This window comes from Protopterus annectens, chromosome 3.part1 (assembly GCF_019279795.1).
Source record: "Protopterus annectens isolate FY-2018-M chromosome 3.part1, PAN1.0, whole genome shotgun sequence".
In the NCBI taxonomy this organism is placed as follows: Eukaryota; Metazoa; Chordata; order Ceratodontiformes; family Protopteridae; genus Protopterus; species Protopterus annectens.
This window is the reverse complement of record NC_056732.1, coordinates 86,987,144-87,006,286: the sequence shown is the minus strand read 5'-3', so window position 1 is coordinate 87,006,286 and position 19,143 is coordinate 86,987,144. Positions and strand designations below refer to the sequence as shown.

The window sequence follows — 19,143 nt, the reverse complement described above, 5'->3', positions numbered from 1 at the left end:
ACACTCTGTGTGTTTTGTGCTTGGGCATTGCCCATCTGAGTGTGGACTGCAGCATATGTGCAGGCTTCAACCCCCATGTCATTAAAGATAGGAAGGCCAAGTTGGCCCTCAAAGGCCTTCTTTCAGAATCTGTTTCCTCATCTCCAGCTTCGGTCACAGTGGTTGATGTGGCCGCCTTTCCTTCCTCTCTTCCTCTGGCTTCTCCTCCCTCCCAGACTGGGACTCAACCTCCTGTACCAAAGCCTGTGGTAGCAGAGCAGAAAAGGGGTAGAGAGAGGGAGAGAGAGTCGAAGGTGAGGGAAAAGAGAAAGAGGTCTCTGGACCTCACTTCACCTACAAAGACACTACGGATCTGTGACTCCCTTCAGCTCCAATCTCCGAGGTTCTCCCCGGAGCCGGAGGACACACGTTCAGCTTCTCAGGCCTCGGTGCCCCGACCCCCCAGGTCAGAGTCTGTGGCCTCAGCGAGGTCCACTCGGTCCTTGTCGGACATTAATCTGGATAAAATTATGAGGAGGTTTATCCATACTCACATACCGATTGGGGTCTTGCCAGCCCCCCTCCCTCAGGAGGGAGGCGCTCGTTTCCCTTTTTCCAACCTATATCACCTTCTCTGATCCGATTTTCAGATTCGGAGTATTCGGATCCAAAGTTGGCCTTGGTCAGGGGGTCGGCGCCGATGGTACCTGCTTCCTCGACGCCGACAGCTGCCTGGAGCATTTCAAATCCGACCAGCTCGGATCCGAGCCACTCTCTGAGCCGGAGCTTGGGTGTCGGATCTGAGGGAGTGGAACCTTTTTCTTCGGCTCCGACTTTGTCTGGTCAGGTTCCCTCCCTCGGAGCTCCGTTCACCTCGGGACTGGCGCCGATTCTTTCGTCGGACTTGGGGAGACTGGCCTCCTTATTGGTTTCTCAGGTGGTTTGCTCTCCTTCAGCATTCAACATGGTAGAACAGGTTCTCTCCGCTGGATCGAGACCACTGACTGCCCCTTCGGACTCCACCCATATCCCCTCGGCTCTGACTATGGTCCCCATCATTTTATCAGAGGGACAGCCCATGCTCGAAGAGCACCAGACAGTTCCCCTCGAGGAACAAGTGGCTTACGAGCTCCCCCCGGAGAGCCCCACTGGAGAGATACCCATCAAGCATTCGTGCAAGAAGAGGCACTTGGACTACCCCCCCCCCCCGAGTCCCTCACCGAAGACACGGACTTGGATGATGGAGAAGGTTCCCCTAGGTCACCTCCTGAGGATGTCTCCTTTGTAGACATCATGGAAATCCTGCACCAATGGGGAGGTTGGTCTACCCCCAAACCTTCTTCTGATGAGTCTGTGTTCCTGGAGGCTTTCGGCACAGGCCCATCTACTTCCTGGGTGTCCCCTCCTGCAGATCCTTTGGTGGATCCGGTCACCTCGCGGGCATAGAAGGAACCGGACACCATGAAACCTATCCCAAAAAGACCGGATAAGATCTTAAGCCCCCCCACCCATAGACAGAGCAGCATGGAACAAGGGTGCCCCTGTAGATGTCATGGTGGTAGCAGCAGCCACTATGAAAGAACTTGCTCAGGAGAGTTCCTCGGTCCATCTTCCTGACCGATAGTCGCGGATGATGGACTGCCTAGGGAAGCGGGTTTACGCTTCAGCTACCTTTTCGAGTAGGGCGCTGAGCTACCTGGCTCTTGTCACCAGACTCCAACACGACCTGGTAAAGGAGCTGGAGGAGTCTCCCCCAAGTCCATGTCGCAGGAGGACAAGGTTTCCTTCTCCGCGAGGATGGCCACTTTAAAAGCAGTGTCTAATACGTCCGTGCGACTTCTGTCACATGCTACGGAAATTGCGGCTAGGGCGGCTAGGTCCAACGTGTACATGAGGTGCAACGCCTGAATCAGGTTATGTCAGTTTTCGGAACCCTTCAAGGCATCCTTTGCCAATGCCCGTATAACAGCTCTACACTCTTTGATAAGACCATCAAAGAGACATTTAGTCCAGAGTGAGAAGAATGGGAAGACACTGTCTGCCATTAGGATCCGCTTCTCTAACCCTCAACGGTCCTTTTGCCAGATCCAGAGAGGGCAAAAGAAGATGTGGTTACGGAAGTCACAGTATTCCCGGGACACTCAGGGTTCTTCTTCCACCAGAGGCAGAGGGGGACAGAATGGACGCCGGCCCAGAGGCAGAGAGGGACAGAATGGACGCCGGCCCAGAGGCAGAGGGTGTCCAAGGAATTTTGGGTCTCGAGAACCTTTCTCGGGACAGACCCGGGCAGCAACCCTGAGAGGTTGCCCGACTGCTCTACTCTGGAGGCAGTCGAGGAACGATTGTCCTTGCACCTAGCAGCATAGGAGCCCCTAACAATGGACCACTGGGTGCTACAGATCATATCCTGAGGATACTCTATCCCCTTCGTGGTTTCCCCCAAATCTCCGAGATACCTCCCAGACATACCACCCACGCAAAGGGAGGCAGCAGCACAGGAAATTTCCAAGCAGCTAGAAAAACGAGCCATCAAAACCATCCCCCCAGATCAGTCCGGATCCGGCTTTTATTCCAGGTTCTTTTTGTTGCCAAAGAAAATTGGGGACTTAAGGCCCATTCTGGATCTCTCTACCCTGAACCTGTCAGTTGCCAAAGAGAAGTTCCAGATGGTTACATTACACTCCGTCATGCCGTACCTGCAAGAGAGTGCCTGGATGTGCTCATTAGATCTCCAGGATGCTTGCTATCACATAAAAATCACAGAAGCTCCAGGAGGTTCCTCCACTTCCGGCTATGAGTCAATCATTACCAATTTCGAGCCCTACCCTTTGGTCTCACCACAGCCCCCAGGGTGTTTACCAAAGTGGCAGTGGTAGTGGCTCACCTGAGGCTTCAGGGGATTCAGGTCTATCCGTACCTGGATGATTGGCTCCTCAATGCTCCCACCAGGCATCTACTCTCCCAAACCTGGGATTATTTCCTGACTCTTGCCCTGCATTTGGGGTTCACAATCAATGCATCCAAATCTCTCCTAGATCCTGTACAGGTAATAGACTACATTGGTGCCAGGATAGATACTCTTCAGTGCAAAATCTTCTTGACCTTGGAGAGAGTTCAAAACCTGAGGATGCATGTCTCCCTGATCTACCACTCTCATCTCCCAACGGTGGAATTGGTATTGAAGGCCTTAGGCTCGATGGCGGCGTCCATAACTCTTCTCCCGTGTGCTCAGTTACACATGAGAATTCTACAGTGGACTCCAGCTGTACAATGGTCCCCGTTGGAACTGCCATTGACATTCCCATTTCAACTCAGCCGAGTCTGTCATTTGTCCCTCATATGGTGGCTGTGCTCTCTGGATATTTTGGAGGGGCGACCTTTTGTTCCAGCCCCAGCCCAAACCACAATGACCACGGATGTCTCCCAACTTGGGTGGGGGGGCATTGTTCGGGCAGGACAGTCCGAGGCCTGTGGTCTTAGAGATAAGGGTGGTCCTTCTAGCATTGCAGGCCCTTCATGCCTTTCTTCCTCTGGGGACAATTGCTATTCAGTCAGGCAACATGTCAGTGGTCTGGTATATTAAAAAGCAGGGAGGGACCAGATCTTACCCCCTTTGTTGTGAGGCCATGAGTGTGGGAATGGGCGATCTCCACCGGTCGCTTTCTTATCGCAATGCACATTCCGGGAAGGTCCAACATCCTAGCGGACAGGCTAAGTTGGACCGTTCTGATGCCTTACAAGTGGGGGTCAACCTTGCTGCGATCTCTTCGCATCTCCTTCCAACGCGAAGTGCAAGTTTTTCGCTCTGAACCCCCTGCCGGGGGGTCCCCCAGAGAAGCTGTAGTTCATGCTTGGCCTCCTGGTCTTCTGTATTCTTACTCGCCAGTACCTCTCATTCCGAGGTTTCTACAGAAAGCTCATCGACTGGGGAGCAAAGTGATCCTCATTGCCCCATTTTGGCCTCACCAGGTATGGTTTCCCTTCCTTTGGTCTCACCTTCTGGCTCCACCTTGGATCCTAGGTCCCATTCATGATCTAATTTCACACCCTTTGGGGGTGCCTCATCCGAATATGGACAGCCTAAAGCTCACCGCTTGGCTGCTTCAGTTCCCGTGATTGCTAGGACTCCTCTGGACTATCCTCCTTAGTTAGATCTATTTTGGTGGCTGCTCATAAGTCTTTGACCAGGAAGGTTTATCGCAGCAAGTGGAAACATTTTTCCTTTTAGGCCTCTCAAAGGAGTTTAGACCCTGTCATGGCTCCTATTTCCACCATTCTTGATTTCCTAGCTGATATTTTTCAACACGGAACTAGTTCTTCTACTGTCAAAGTTCAGTTGACTGCCATATCTCGTTTTCATGTGGGCGAGGATTCTGCCTCTTTTGCCTCTTCCAGACTGTGTAGAGGCTTTATCAAAGACACATTTTTGTTACATCCTCTGGTCAAAGATCCTGTTCCCTCATGGGACCTTACTCTGGTTCTTCAAGCTTTGGTCACTCTGCCTTTTTAGCCTGCCGCAACTGCTGATCTGAAATTTTTGTCTTGGAAAACAGCTTTTCTGGTGGCTATTACCTCTGCAAAAAGGGTTTCAGAATTACAGGCCTTGTCCATCAAAATTCCTTGCATAATTTTTCACAAAGATAGGGTTTCCCTTCGAACCAATCCATCCTTTCTTCCTAAGGTGGCATCACCAGTCAATATCAGTCAGACCATCAATTTGCCTGTGTTTTTTCCTAATTTTACTAACAAGATGGAATACAAACTCCACATGTTGGATGTTCATAGACAGTTACAATTCTATTTACACAGGACAAAATATTTCCGTAAATCTGATCAATTGTTTGTATCCTTCTATAAACCCTTTTTGGGGAAACCTATCTCCAAGGTCACTATAACTAGATGGATTTCTTCATGCATCCTCTAGGTGTATAAGGACAGAGGCATGTCTCCTTCAGGTCAGGTGAAAGCTCATACGTCTGCGGCTTTTTGGTCTGGAGTGTCTTTGGATGATATTTGTTCTGCAGCTACTTGGTCCTCATCTCATACGTTTATTTCTCATTACAAATTGGATTTGGCTTCCAGAAGGAGAGCATCCTTTGGTTCCGTGGTGCTCTGGAATATCCTTCTATGAGGGCCTCCCAGGAGTTTAGTAGCTGGGGACTCTGTCCCACAGGTTGAAGACCAAATGAAGTAAACAACTTCAGATAAATAAGTTATGTACTCACCATAACGTTCCATTTGAGTAGTTGTACTTCATTTCTCTTCAACCGTCCTTCCCTCCTTCCCCCGGACCTTGGCATATGATCAGCCTACGGGCTGCAGTATAGGTCACAAGATAATTTTTCAGTTTGGGTTATCAGTATAAGGTTCAGCAAACTTGATCTGGGGATGGAAGGCAGTGGAGGTGTATTATGGGTAAGGGGAGGAGTTTGGAGCTCCGAGCTGATGCTAGTAAAAGTTGTCAGCTTGGATCCGATACGGATCCGTAACCCACAGGTTGAAGACAAATGAAGTACAATTACTCAGATGGAACTTTATAGTGAGTACATAACTTCTTTTTCTGTGAGATTCCCCCTATTCTGCAAGATCCTCTTCTTCTGTGAGATTCCCCATTCTGCAATACTTTAACATTTGTCAGTCCCTCTAAATAATTCTTGTTGCTTCTTAACCAAAGCTACCTTTCTTTTATTTCCACCTTATTTTTAAAGTCTACCTTAATTTTATCCCACTTCCTAACTATATTTTCAGAAGTAATTTCTATCCTCTCGAATAGCTCCCGAATAATTTCCACTACCCATTCCTTAAATTCCTTTCTTTTCACCAGATAGGTGGGAAGGTGCCTGTATCTCATTTTTATTTCATTACCCTGTGTTTTTATTTTAATTATAATTGGCGCGTGATCTGAAATATTTAGTGGGTGCTTACCAAGACCTTCGATTAAATGCATATGTTCCTGTGAAATGTAAATTGTCTAGCCTGGCCCAGTTTTTATATCTTGGTGAATAATATGCAAATTCACTACAAAGTCCTGTTACTGAATACACATCTTCCATGCCAAATATTTTCATAAATTTCTTCAAAAATCTACCGTTCTTTGTTACACTCTCCCTTGTGGGCCCCCAGACACATCTTCGCTGCTGCAAATCAAATTCCAGTCGCTATCTATAAGTAATATTCCTTGCTGAAAACTGATTATTTCTCCCAGAATTTTCTTAAGCTCCATTATAGCAGTTTCAGGTGAAATGTAAATACATGCCAGTATAATCCCCCTCCATTGCCAGTAGCCCCTTATCACTACAAATCTGCCACTATTTTTATCCTCTTCTATCACTATTGGAGCTCCTCTTGCAATTAATATAAGTACTCATTTTTTCCTTTTTCCCAGATATTCCGCTGAATAACCGTCCTGAAAACCTTTCTTTATCAAATTCACATGTTCAGTTCTTTCCAAGTGTGTTTCCTGTAACATAGCTATTTGTACTCTACATGTTTTAATATAGTTCACTGTTCTTTTCTGTATTTATCGGTGAGACCATTGACATTTAAAGACATTAAACACAGCATCAGTGTATTAAAAGTTATTGTTCCCACCTTTTATATATAACTCCTTTTTGGTTAAATGCCTAGTTCCAGCTTTTGTGCTACATGCATACACTGTTTGGCAGGTTGAACTTTTATAAAGTTGTTTCTTGTCATATCCATTTGAAATTGTGTCACATCTTACAAAACTTTTTGTTTTATTGAAAGACCTCAAATAAAAAGCAAAATAGCAAACAAACCCCTAGTACTCCCTAAAACATATTAATTTAATACTAACACACAAAACAATGTACATCTTCAAATGCTGAAGTTTTACCCTTCAAATAGGAGCAAATGTCCCAAACTGACAGCCACACTCACAGACTTGAGTTAACATAAAAGAAAGATTATCCATGCTAAGACACATGGTGCAACCTGTGGTTCTACTAAGTGCTAACTGGTTTGGTCATATCCTTATAGTTTTCCCATGTGGGAAAACCCCTGAATGTTTCAGAGAACATTATCTCCTAGCCATTTTCTCTTTTGTTTTTTTTTTCCCAGCCAATCACTCTCCACCAGAATTTAACCAGTTACTCTTTATCAGATTGTCTCCATGGAGGCATGTGAACCAGACAGTTGATTTCTGTTTATCAGAGTATTTCCATGGAGACATGATGGTCAGATACAGAACTGCTACTAAACATAAATTCATTTGCTAGAAAAAGCCTCATAATATTCCATATTAATTTTCATTTACTTGCTTTCTCTTAAAACTTGTTACTAAATCAAACTAAGGTCCTTAATCCAGTCATTCTCCATGCAAGAATGAGAAAAAGCACATTCATTTTTCTTTTGTCATGCTTTTTTAGCCAGGTTTTTTTTTACATTGCAGCAGTGCCTACATTTCTTAAAACCGAACAAGAAGAAAAAGAGAAGGGAGAAAGAAAGGAGAAAAGAGAACAACAACACCTATTTACAGTCCCCATTACACTTAAAAATAACTGAGAAAACTTTACTTTATAGCATGCAGAGAAAACCATGCACCACAAAAATAACACTGTTAAGAAAAAAAAAGTTTTCTTTACTTACAGCTAACTTTTTCCCCTCCCTTCCCCCCCGTCACAAAAGGAAATATTGCCAGCTCAGCTCACTAGAATTTTGTAAATAATTATATGTCATTTGTGAATATTAATATGATTTATATAGATGTGTGACAGAATGAAATATTGCCAGCCCGGCTATCTACAGTTTTATAAATAATTCTTTGTCATTTGTGAATATTAATATGATTTATATAGGAATGTGACAGAGAGCGAGAGAGACTGCCAGCACAGCTATCCAGAATTTTTTAAATGGTTATGTGTCATTTGTGAATATCAACATGATTTATATCTTTGTGTTACAAATGTATTAGAACTGTATGTTATATGTATATCAAACTGCTGGTACAGAAGTGTGTGTGAAAAGGGTTTGTATACTGGAAAAGAGCAGAAATGTATATAAACTGTTGTACCTGTGTAAATGTATATGTTTTAACAGTGGAAACTAGAACATAGAGGGCTAACTTGCAAAACTTCAAGAAAATAGTTGAAATTAAATTGTTTGATAACTGCGCCATAAAGGTTAGTTTCAATGCAGCAATGTGAAAGGATGTCTAAAATTATGGAGCCTTCTGCATGGTTTTGTAAGTGTTTTATTGTTTTATATCTTCCAGCAGTTGCAAACATCTGAAGGCTATGTATTTTCACAGGAGATGTTAATGTTAGCAGTTTCTAGCAATGGTTGTTGAACCTGGGAACTGAAGTCAGGTGACAAAAAGTGATGTCATGCTGCAAGTATCCCAGCAGAAATATTTTATATTAATTTAAGAACGCTCTTGAGAGAGTGACTGTGCATTTCTGTATTTGTCTTTGACCTGACAACAACATCAGCTAGAAGATCCATTCACCATACTGGCCTTGCTATGAGTAAGTAAGTCTAGGGTACATTAATTTCTCTTAGATACAGTTAGGAATATAGTGAAGTATAGCTTAGATGTTTTCTTTATTTATTTATTTGAGACTGTCCTGCAATGTTATTTTAAATATTTCCTGTGATTTTGAACTGTGAAGTTACTGTGATTATTTACTGAGTATTTTCTTGATATTTTATTATTATTAAATATATTTAAACCTATCTTTGTGGCTGATATTTGTGAGACATGTTTAAGCTGTTAGAGTACTTGCATATCTATTTGGTGACACTGTGTAGGCCACTCCTAGTAGCCTTGCTCTTGGTCAAACTACCATTTGGATTAGTAGTAACATTACACAGTAAGAATGGACACCCTTTGCTAAGGGCCTTAAAGTAGCTGATAAGTAGTGGCTGGTGACAATGAAAACTACCTTATAATCTGGGCAGAAGGGGGATTGAGGCTCCTTGATTACTGGGCCAGTGTTGGGGCGTCACAACCTCCCCAGAGCATTTTCCAGTCATTAATGATATGAAATAAGGCATATACTTTAGAGTCCCCCACAAGTCCAATAGATTCTGAAACAGTCCAATATTTCCAGAGTTTCTTGTTCTGTCATATTTCACAAATATAATTATTGCATTGTAATCCCACATTAAGTTACTGGTTTTATTACTGTTCATCTCCATCTCCCAAATCCTGTCTCTGCTTCATTTTCAACGTACTCTCGATTCTTCTAGTCAACTCTTGTGCTCCCTTCCTTCTCTCCAACATTTTATGTTGAAACAATGTAAAAGGTTTCACAGGTATAGTCTCTCTGTGGTCTTTATTACTAGAAGAACATGAAGCAGAATCTCCTTCTGTTTCACAGCTCACTTTTTATTGGACAAACTTTTGTATTTCCTCTTTAACATGTCCTTCATCAAAAAATGATTTTGCCCCTGCAGGGAAGAATACCTTGAAGACAGCTGGGTACAGCAGTTTGAATCTCACACCTGTTTCTCAACATTCCCTGAATAGTGGAATGAATTTACTACTCTTCTGAATGGTGTACGAGTAATTGTTTGTCTTTCGGCTTTTCCCGGTTAAGGGTCACCATCATTCTCCAAAAACACTCTGCTGTCTCCCACTTTCAGTATTTTGTCCTTCTGCCACAGTTTTGTCAGAATCAACTCCTCCTGTTGGTAGGATTACATGTTTACTATTAAAGGTCTAGGTTGCTTTCTCATAGCCAGGTTAGACCATACACATGATGTACCCTTTCAGCTAACAACTTCTTCTGTGGAATACCAGTCCAATTCCTTATTTGTGATTTCATAAAATTAATGCAGTCTGTTCCTTCCACCTTCTCTGTTACAGCTGAAAATCTCTTTTTTTTCTCTATGTGCTCTGTCCTCTAATTCTATTATTATTTTTTTTTTAAACATGTATTCCTTCAGCCAACCTTTTCTTCATTTCATCTTCTGATTTTTGCAGCCTTATCACCTCATCTAAATATCTGTTTAAAGCTTCTTTCATTTTTTCCAGCCTTTTGTTGTTTGTGTTGATATACTCCATCAGGGTTTCATTTATTTAAACCAGATCTGTGTGCGGTTTTATTATATCTTGCTGTAGGTTATTGGAAGTCATGTCTGGAAGTTGCATTGCTTTTTGCTGAACAGCTCTAGAAATATGTGCAGTCAGTGTTTCTTCTTCACTTTTTGTAGCTGATTTTTTTTCCAGGTGCTCTGTGTTTCTTTTTTCCTGCAAACAGACAGTACACTTGCTAGCCAGTTACTGAAATTTACCCATAAACACAAAAGTCTACTGGCTTCTCTTGAGTTTCGATTTTCAGACTGGGAGAGATAGAGTTAAGCTGATACTCATTGTGCTGCCATTTTGGATGTCTGGAAAAGTTATGTTTTGACTTATTTATTTCAAGTGAATAATTTTATTATTTAGCTTTGAATACTAAGTGGCTCGTGTTTTATTTATTGGCTTAAGGCTTTATACATTCTGTACCAGTGTACCTTCAGCTGTGTGATATTTGCCTACTGAGAGTGAATGTTCAGAGCTAATTGCTACCATTCAAATATTTAAAGCTTGGCTTATATTAAGAGTAATCAGTAAGATATGCTGTTGTTTAGTTTGTTTGACTAGCTGGTACAATGTTATCTAAAGTTTGGGAAGGAGGATGTTAACTGTTAATGCGGGAGAATTACCATTTGCTTGCACTATTTAGGAAAACATTGTGTGGCTGTATGCAAAATAATTTGGGTCAAGTGTTAATTACTGATGGTGAGGTTATTTTGAAAGATACTGAGCTAAGTCTGAAATGGGTGAAATCTTAAGAGAGTCAGTGATTATAAGTCTTATCTGTGCTCTTTAGCTGTGCAGCGTAAAGATCTTTTGGCTGTGGTAGAGCTTGGCTTTTACCGAATTTACTCTATACCTGTAATGCCACTTGCCCTTTGTACACTAATAGGTCCCAGTGGTGGGATTTAAATCCCATATTGCTTATTCTATTGCAGAAATAATGATGGCAGCACCGAGAGTGTTAAAACCCAAAGCCCCAATTCAAGAAACTAGTTTTTATGTACTTTTTTGTAGGAGCACATTACTGACTTTCCTTTATAGCCATATTGGCAGGCTTTGTAACGGACAGACATTGGTCAGTGAAGGGTGGAGGGTACTGTAGTTTAGAACATACATGCATGTCTTATGTGACATGTTTCTGCATATTTTAAGAACTAGTAAAGAAAAAATAGAGAAGTTAGGGCATGCTGTGTTGCATGGAGTTGTACTTGTATGTATACCTGTAATTAGCTTCTGAACTTAAAGACCAGACTGTATTCTGGTCTGGATGTTTGTCAAAGTGGTATAAATTAATAAAATTGGTGGTGTTTGTCCTGTCTGCTAAGGTTGTAAAGACTCTTGTTATAAGAATAAAGATAAAGCTTACTGCTGAATGAGTATAATATTCCATAGACACAGAAAAAACATTGTAAATTGAATCCTAGCCATATTGTAATGTGTTGTAATACTGATGAATTGCTACTTAACTGAGTAATTTCTGTGTTTGTTTCAGGTGCTACAAGAGAAATTGGGTCAACTCTGACAAGGATGTGTATGAGACATAGGAGTATAGAATCAAAGCTGCGACAGTTTTCTGCGTAAGTATTGCTCATTTTAAAAAGGTTTGACTTAATGTATTCTAGAAATCCCTGGACCATACTGCATGACATGGAGGATAGAGCTTCAGTTCAGCTGCGTTAACAGCTGCTTTAATCATAGGTTTTACCCTGGTTTCAAAAGGATGTTGAACAGTGTTTCTAAATGTTACAAATATTGTCACATTTAATAAAGCTCTGAAATGTCACTAGCAAACTGGTGCACTCTCCCCATTGTCTCCCTATCAGAAGTTTAAGACCCATAATTCATCTTCCTGCATCTTTGAAAATTTAAGTATTAGTATATAACTGCAATGCATTTTACAGTAACTTGCTATGATACCATTAAAGCATTTTTGCAAGTGTGATTAGCCCCCTTCCCAGCATTCTCTAAGATGGTTTATTTGTATGTTTTTTGAGATCATTGCACCTCAGGTAGGGAAATTAATGTCTGGAATCTTAACCTTAGACTTTTGTCTGTGTTTGTACTTTCATTCTTACTATTCTGAAGATTGTAGTTGAAGTCCTCAGAATTTCTGTGGGACCCCCTAATTGCTGCTTATTTCATGAATAATTCACTGAAATGTGAGACTAATAAGCCTTGTCTCCATTCTCCTCAAGGTGTTTTGAAATGCTTGAGCTGTTACTGGTAAGTCATGAACAATCTTAGCACTCAGGTACTAGTGCCACTCTAACTGCTGCTGAGAAAACCTGAAGTTAATCATTAGAGCACTATTGCAGGAGCCTAAGCAATACGGAACATAAGCTTGCCAAGGACTGGACAGCTACCAAGCTTCCAAAACTACCACTGTACAGCTAAAGGGGAGTGGTATAAAGTCAGTGGTTAACACCAAACTCTCAAAACTTTCTTGTTGTCAAGGAGCACTCTCTGCTGTGGCTTTGAGGGATTGAAGGTTGTCTGCCAGTTCTACAAAACTGGCCAGTTAAGTACCTCATTGGGAATACCTTCCAATGCTACCATTGTTTATGAAGAAAAGTTTAACTTTTCTGTGAAATTTTGTTGCTGAGGTTAGGGCTAGTATTTTTGGTGGTTGTCACTAAAAAATTATCTGATGCTGTCAGTCTTCATTCTATCTGCAACAAGTGAGTTCAGATCCAGTCCGTTGGATCTGACTTAGCCGATGCTAAAGCTCGTAGCCACTAGATCACTTGAGCTTCTCCCTTACCCACAATGCATCTACCCAATTACCTAAGATCTCGTTTACCGCTTTTAGCTATTGGACGTGGACTACCAGTTTCTCTTGAGCTGTGTTAGATAAGTAAAGCTTTTGTTCATAATTCCTTCCATTAAACAGTTTCTTTAGTTTTAGCTTTTAGTCTTTAGTGTTTATGGTTAGCATCTCTGCTGTTTATTCCCCCTTGCCCTTACGACTTCATCGTATTTTCGTACATACCACTGTTGGTATTTCCTTGCCTCCCTTTCTCTTCAGCTGTCTTTAGAATGTTATAACGTCTTTCTCTTGTGCTGCTGGTGTCCCATTCCTTTTCATACTTGTTACTGCTAGATACTATCATTAATATCTCCCTTCCCTTACAACCTCATCATATTTCTTCATACCATTGGTGATATTCCTCGTTTTTTCTTCTTCCGTTCTGTTTAAAAAATAAAGGTTACTTTCTGTTTTGAATTGTCATTATCTTCGAAATTTCACATATTATTATTGTTGACTTAGATATTGCATGATGATTGAGAAACCTGTGGGTTTCAAGAAATGCTCCAAAATGTGGGCATAAGTTACTGCTCTCAGATGCACACATGCTTTGTGTGTACTGCTTGGATCCATTACACTTACAGCAAAGTTGCTCGATTTGCCACAGATTTAATCTGCAAGCTGTAACAGCATAAAAATAAGTTGATCTGAAAAGGTCTCCTCCCTTCCTCCTTTGGAGAAGCCGTATCCCATTCTCCAAAGTCAAAGCCTTCCACCTAATCAAAATCTTCCTCAGACTCTTCCCAGAAAAGAAGTGCTAAGCATCTGGTCTCAACCCCGGCTCAGAAAAAGATGAGAATTCAGGATCCAACTGCTCCGCCGGATCCAATGCCAAGGTTCTACTGCCTGTATATCAGACACTTTTTTTCTGTAGAGTGATGGACCTGGGTCCCAGCTCCTCAGTTATTTCCTTCCTGATCTGCAAAAAGGAAAAAGTTATATGGGAGGCTTCATTCTTGACTCCAGCTTCCCTTTTGTCTCGGCTGCAAGTGACTGACTCCACTGTGACCATATTGAGTTCCTTGAACTGCTCATCAGTTTTTCTCAGTCCCTCTGGTGCTGCTTCTTGGAAAGTTGCTGAGGTCCAAGTTGCAGACGTGTGCTTTGGCTATTTGGTTGTCCTCTTCTGTCAATGGAGAATCTGTTTTGTTGGCATCAGAGGAGGGATTAGACATTGTTCCTTTTTGCAACCGCTCTCAAGAGATTCATTCCCAGGGAAAGAATCATTCTTCAGGAAACTCTTTTTTTAGACAGTCTGCAAGGAAAAGGAAACATAAAATTAGGCATTTTTCTTCACCTTTGTCTCCCTCTCCTAGGATGGACAAGGATGATGGATTTGCTTTTGCTGAAGTTTTTTTTAAGCCTTTCAGTCTTTACATTTAAAGTCTTCCCTTCAATTAAAAATGAAAAATGGTTTCCTGTCTCTTAGATTCTGACTCAGTCTGAGGACTGGAGTTTGATTTACACTGTTTCTCAAATTTTACTCCACTTAATAGGACTGTGACTCTGAGGAAAGATTTTCTTTGGATTTCTCACATGAAGTGTAATCTTCCTCTGATGCTGTTGCCAGAATGAAGGAGTTATTTCATTGGGAACAAAAAGAAATACAGGAGTCCCAGCAAACATATTATGATATAGTGCAGGTGTATTTTTCTCAACCTGCAGCTGTTCCTCTTGTTTTGCCAGACTTACGGAATGCTTTCCTTGCCACCTACTGTTGCATGATATTCAGTCTAATAAGTTACATTAGGTTCCCCAGACCTATATATTTCTGTTTTCAAAGTCTAGATCAGGCCCTGCTATAATTTCATTTATAAAATAATCTGCTGCCAAACACAGTTTGATTGTCAACAGCTCTAAGAGTGTTTACAAAGTGCTTGGCTCCTGTAATAGCCCATTACAAGTTACAGGGCTGTCACGGTTCCAATATTTAGATGACTGTCTTATTTTGCAGATTATTTTATGTTTTGTCAGAAATCTATGGCTTGGGTAAAAAATTACTTTTTCTTCTTTTCTTAATTTCTCCAAGTCTTTTCTTAAAAATGACTTTTTAATTTTTTAATTTTTCCAAATCCTTTGGATTCCTAATACCATGACGGGAATGGACCCCATTCCTAAGTCGAAGTATGATTAATGTTCATGAAATTAGTATTCTTTCAATCTTTGATGTCAGCCAGAAGTGCTCTTCTCAGTCCCCGCTATGTGCCCAGTAATGACTCCGTCTGAAATTTGTATGGTGTTACCTGCTTTGGTCTTCTTCTTCTTTTGGCTGCTCCCGTTAGGGGTCGCCACAGCGGATCATCTGTTTCCATTTCTTCCTGTCCTCTGCATCTTGCTCTGTCACACCAACCACCTGCATGTCCTCTCTCACCACATCCATAAACCTTATCTTAGGCCTTCCTCTTTTCCTGTTACCTGGCAGCTTCATCCTTAGCATCTTTTTCCCAATACACTCTGCATCCCTCCTCAGCACATGTCCAAACCAACGTAATCTTGCCTCTCTGGCTTTGTCTCCAAACCTTCCAACCTGGGCTGACCCTCTAATATACTTATTCCTAATTCTGTCCACCCTCATCACATCCAGTGCAAATCTTAACATCTTTAACTCTGACATGTCCTGCTCTGACTCCTGCCTTTTGGTCAATGCCACTGTCTCCAACCCATATAACATAGCTGGTCTCACTACCCTCTTGTAGACCTTCCCTTTCACTCTTACTGGTACTCATCTGTCACAAATCACTCCTGACACTCTTCTCATCCCACTCCTTCCTGCCTGTACTCTCTTCTTCACCTCTCTTCCACACTCACCGTTACTCTGAACTGTTCATCCCAAGTATTTAAACTCATCCACCTTCGCCACCTCTACTCCCTGTATCCTCACCATTCCTCTATCCTCCCTCTCATTCACACACATGTATTCTATCTTAGTCCTGCTGACCTTCATTCCTCTTCTCTCTAGAGCATATATCCACCTCTCTAGGGTCTCCTCCACCTGTTCCCTGCTCTCACTACAGATCACAATGTCATCTGCAAACATCATAGTCCACGGGGACTCCTGTCTGATCTCATCTGTCAACCTGTCCATCACCATTGCAAATAAGAAAGGGCTCAGAGCTGATCCTTGATGTAATCCCACCTTCACCTTAAACGCATCCGTCACTCCCACCGCAGACTCTCCGCTGTCACACTACCCTCGTACATATCCTGTACCACTCTTACATACTTTTCTGACACTCCCAACTTCCTCATACAATACCACAACTCCTCTCTAGGCACCCTGTCATATGCTTTCTCTAAGTTCACAAAGACACAATGCAACTCCTTCTGACCTTCTCTATACTTCTCCATCAACACTCTCAGAGCAAACTTCGCATCTGTAGTGCTCTTTCCTGGCATGAAACCATACTGCTGATCACTAATCATCACCTCCCTTCTTAACCTAGCTTCCACTACTTTTTCCCATAACTTCATGCTGTGACTGATCAATTTAATCCCCCCTGTAGTTACTACAGCTCTACACATCACCCTTATTCTTAAAAATCGGTACCAAAACACTTTTTCTCCATTCCTCAGGCATCCTGTCCTGCTTTGGTAACATATCTAAATATGATTGTAGATTCATTTTTATAAGACCCATTGCTCCTACTACTATTGGAACTGTCTGGGTATCTTTCTTCCACATTGCTCTCATTTCTGCCTGCAAATCCTGATATTTTATAAATTTGTGTCTCTCTCTAAGACACTGTAGTCACTGGGTGTGGTGATTTCAGTGATCAATGTACTTTTATCTTCTTTTCTTTGACCACTATATCCAGTTTTCTACCATCTGTTTTTTCAACTGTTGGTAATGGGTGATCCCATGTGATGTAAACTTCATCATTTTCTGTGATGCTTTGTGGATCATGTTTCCAGTGTTTTTCAGCCACTTCGGTAATGCTTGCACAACCCCAGTGCAAAAGTCTTGCCACATTATTATGCCTTTCAGTGTACAGTCCTTCTGCCATTAGTATGTTGCAACCAGCAGCAAGGTGTGTAACTGTTTCCAATTCTGTTTTACAAAACCTACATTTGTCTGTTTCTCCTACATGTTCAGTGGACTCTGTAAACCAATGTGTACATAGCCCACTATCTTGGGCCCCCAATATTAACCTCTCATCTCTCGGTTTGAATTTGCCTGTCCTTAACCTTTCCTGCGTTTGTTCCTGATAAACATGAGGTTCTTCCAGAAGTTTTCTATACTTGCAACTATATTTATGGATTTTCCACATTTCTTGCCTTCTCACCTGGTCCTTCACCTTATATTTTTTTCTTTTGTTTTTTTGGCATATTCAGTTGCTGCATGATTTTTATCTACTTCTGATTTGATTTCCATTCCTGCTTGACGCTGATATGCTGCTGCTAGACTAAGCAGAAAAGTCATCTTACATTTATTCTCTTCATGTTTCAAAACTTTCACTACATTTGGGTCTTGTGAGGTCAGCAGATATGTGTGGAGTCCCATGATTGCAGATCTATACATGTAATCAATTTCAAGGAGGCCCATCCCTCCTTCGGAAGGGGGATATATAATCTTGGTATGCACTGATTTTTATAAATCATTTGATGAGCATAAAGCATCCTTCTTGTTTTCCTATCTAACCTATCCAACATGTTTTAGGGCCAGTGAATCACACCAAAACTGTAAGTTAGGACAGGAAGAGCAAATTGGTTTGTAGCATGGATTTTGTTCCTAGATGTCAATGCTGTTTTCATGATTAATTTAAGTCTTCTAAAATATTCCTTACAAAGTTTTATTCGCATTTGTTCATGCTTCATTTGTTGATCCTTCATCATTTCCCAAATATTTATACACTCCCTCTTGCTCAAGTTCTTTTATACCACTGTCTTGTCCTAAACTGATGTTTTCCTGGTGCTGCAGTTTTCCTGGTTTAAAGGTTGCTTTTGCACAGTTATCAAGACCAGATAACATTCTTATATCATCTGAAAAAAGTTTTGACACTTGCATTGTGCTTTCAGTTCCTCATCGGATGAGCTATACAGTTTTAAATAATCGACAATGAGAACATGAGAAGTCTTTACACTGTTGTTTTCTAGGAGCCAAATTATAGCCACGGCCTAAGCTGTTAAGTAGACAGCTTAATGGGTTAAGGGCAAGGGAGAAAAGCAGCGGTGACAGAGAGTCAACCTGGAATATCACCTTTTGAATTTTTATCCCTGGAATAATAATTTGTCCTTTATTATAGCTTAATTGCAAAGTGGTCTGCCACTGTTTCATGGTCACTGTAATGTAGTCGATCAGTGTAGGGTGTATTTTATACATTTTTAAGCACTCTTTTATCCATGAGTGTGGGATACTATCAAATGCTTTTTTGTAGTCAATCCATGCCATATTTAAATTCTTTCCCTTTTTACAGTTCACTATGACTTTATTTAACAACAAATGATCATTTGTTCCATATCACTTTCTTTTATTGCCCTTATGTTCTATTGCCATTATTGAGTTGTCTTCTAAATGACTATAAACTCTGTCTGCATCATTTCCCATGCATAGTTTATACATCATCGGAAGGCAAGTTATCGGTCAATAATTTTTAGGGTAGCTTGCAGTTTCACTCTTAAGTTCCTGTTGTTAGCCAGGTTGGTGTCTTTTCTGGGTGCACATATAAATAGTTCTTACTCATGGCTAAATCTTCGTGCAAAGATGTTAATACTTTAAACCAAAACTTAGATCCTGCATCTGGGCCTGGGGATTTCCAATTAGAGGCTTTTCTTAACTTTGTTTCAATCTCACTGGCTGTTACCTTTGAATTTCTTGTTCTTTCTTTTACTTCTTCCATCCATTTAGCATCTTTGTTATGTTCCACAGGATCTTCATAGATAGTTCTCCAAAATGTATTTATTTCTTTTTTTTAGTGGTCTTTCAATTCTTTTTACCTTGTTTCCCAATTCTCCATAAAACTTTTTTTGGGTCATCAATAAGTTACTTATTTTGTACTTTTCCTTTTTCCGCCTGTGCTGAGATTTTTAGTTGGTTATTTGCAATAATGCTTGATAGAACCTGGTCTGTTCTAATACTGCACATTGCTTTTATCACCTCTATCTTTCTTAGTATTTTTGTTGATCTGTTCCCTCTTCTGTATTCTTCTAACAGTGGCACTTCTTGTCTTAATTGCTTTATAGTTTTCTCTGTTCGATACTTCCATGATGGTATTCAATTTCTCCCGTTCCTTTCCCTCACTACCCTGTATTCTTGGGGTAGAACTTTATCAGTTATTAATTTAGCTGCACAGTAATATATCCTGTTTGCTTCTGT

General features: G+C 41.3%; 1 protein-coding gene across 3 annotated transcripts in view; it reads left to right on the top strand.

Annotated features, from left to right (window-relative positions):
* Positions 1–19,143, top strand: part of MTSS1 (MTSS I-BAR domain containing 1) — a 1,668,097-nt gene that overhangs the window by 1,126,417 nt on the left and 522,537 nt on the right. For all 3 annotated transcript variants that reach the window (XM_044066600.1, XM_044066599.1, XM_044066601.1), the window contains exon 4: positions 11,517–11,601. In XM_044066600.1, coding sequence (XP_043922535.1) covers positions 11,517–11,601 — 85 coding nt within the window. The remainder of the gene's footprint in view (positions 1–11,516; positions 11,602–19,143) is intronic.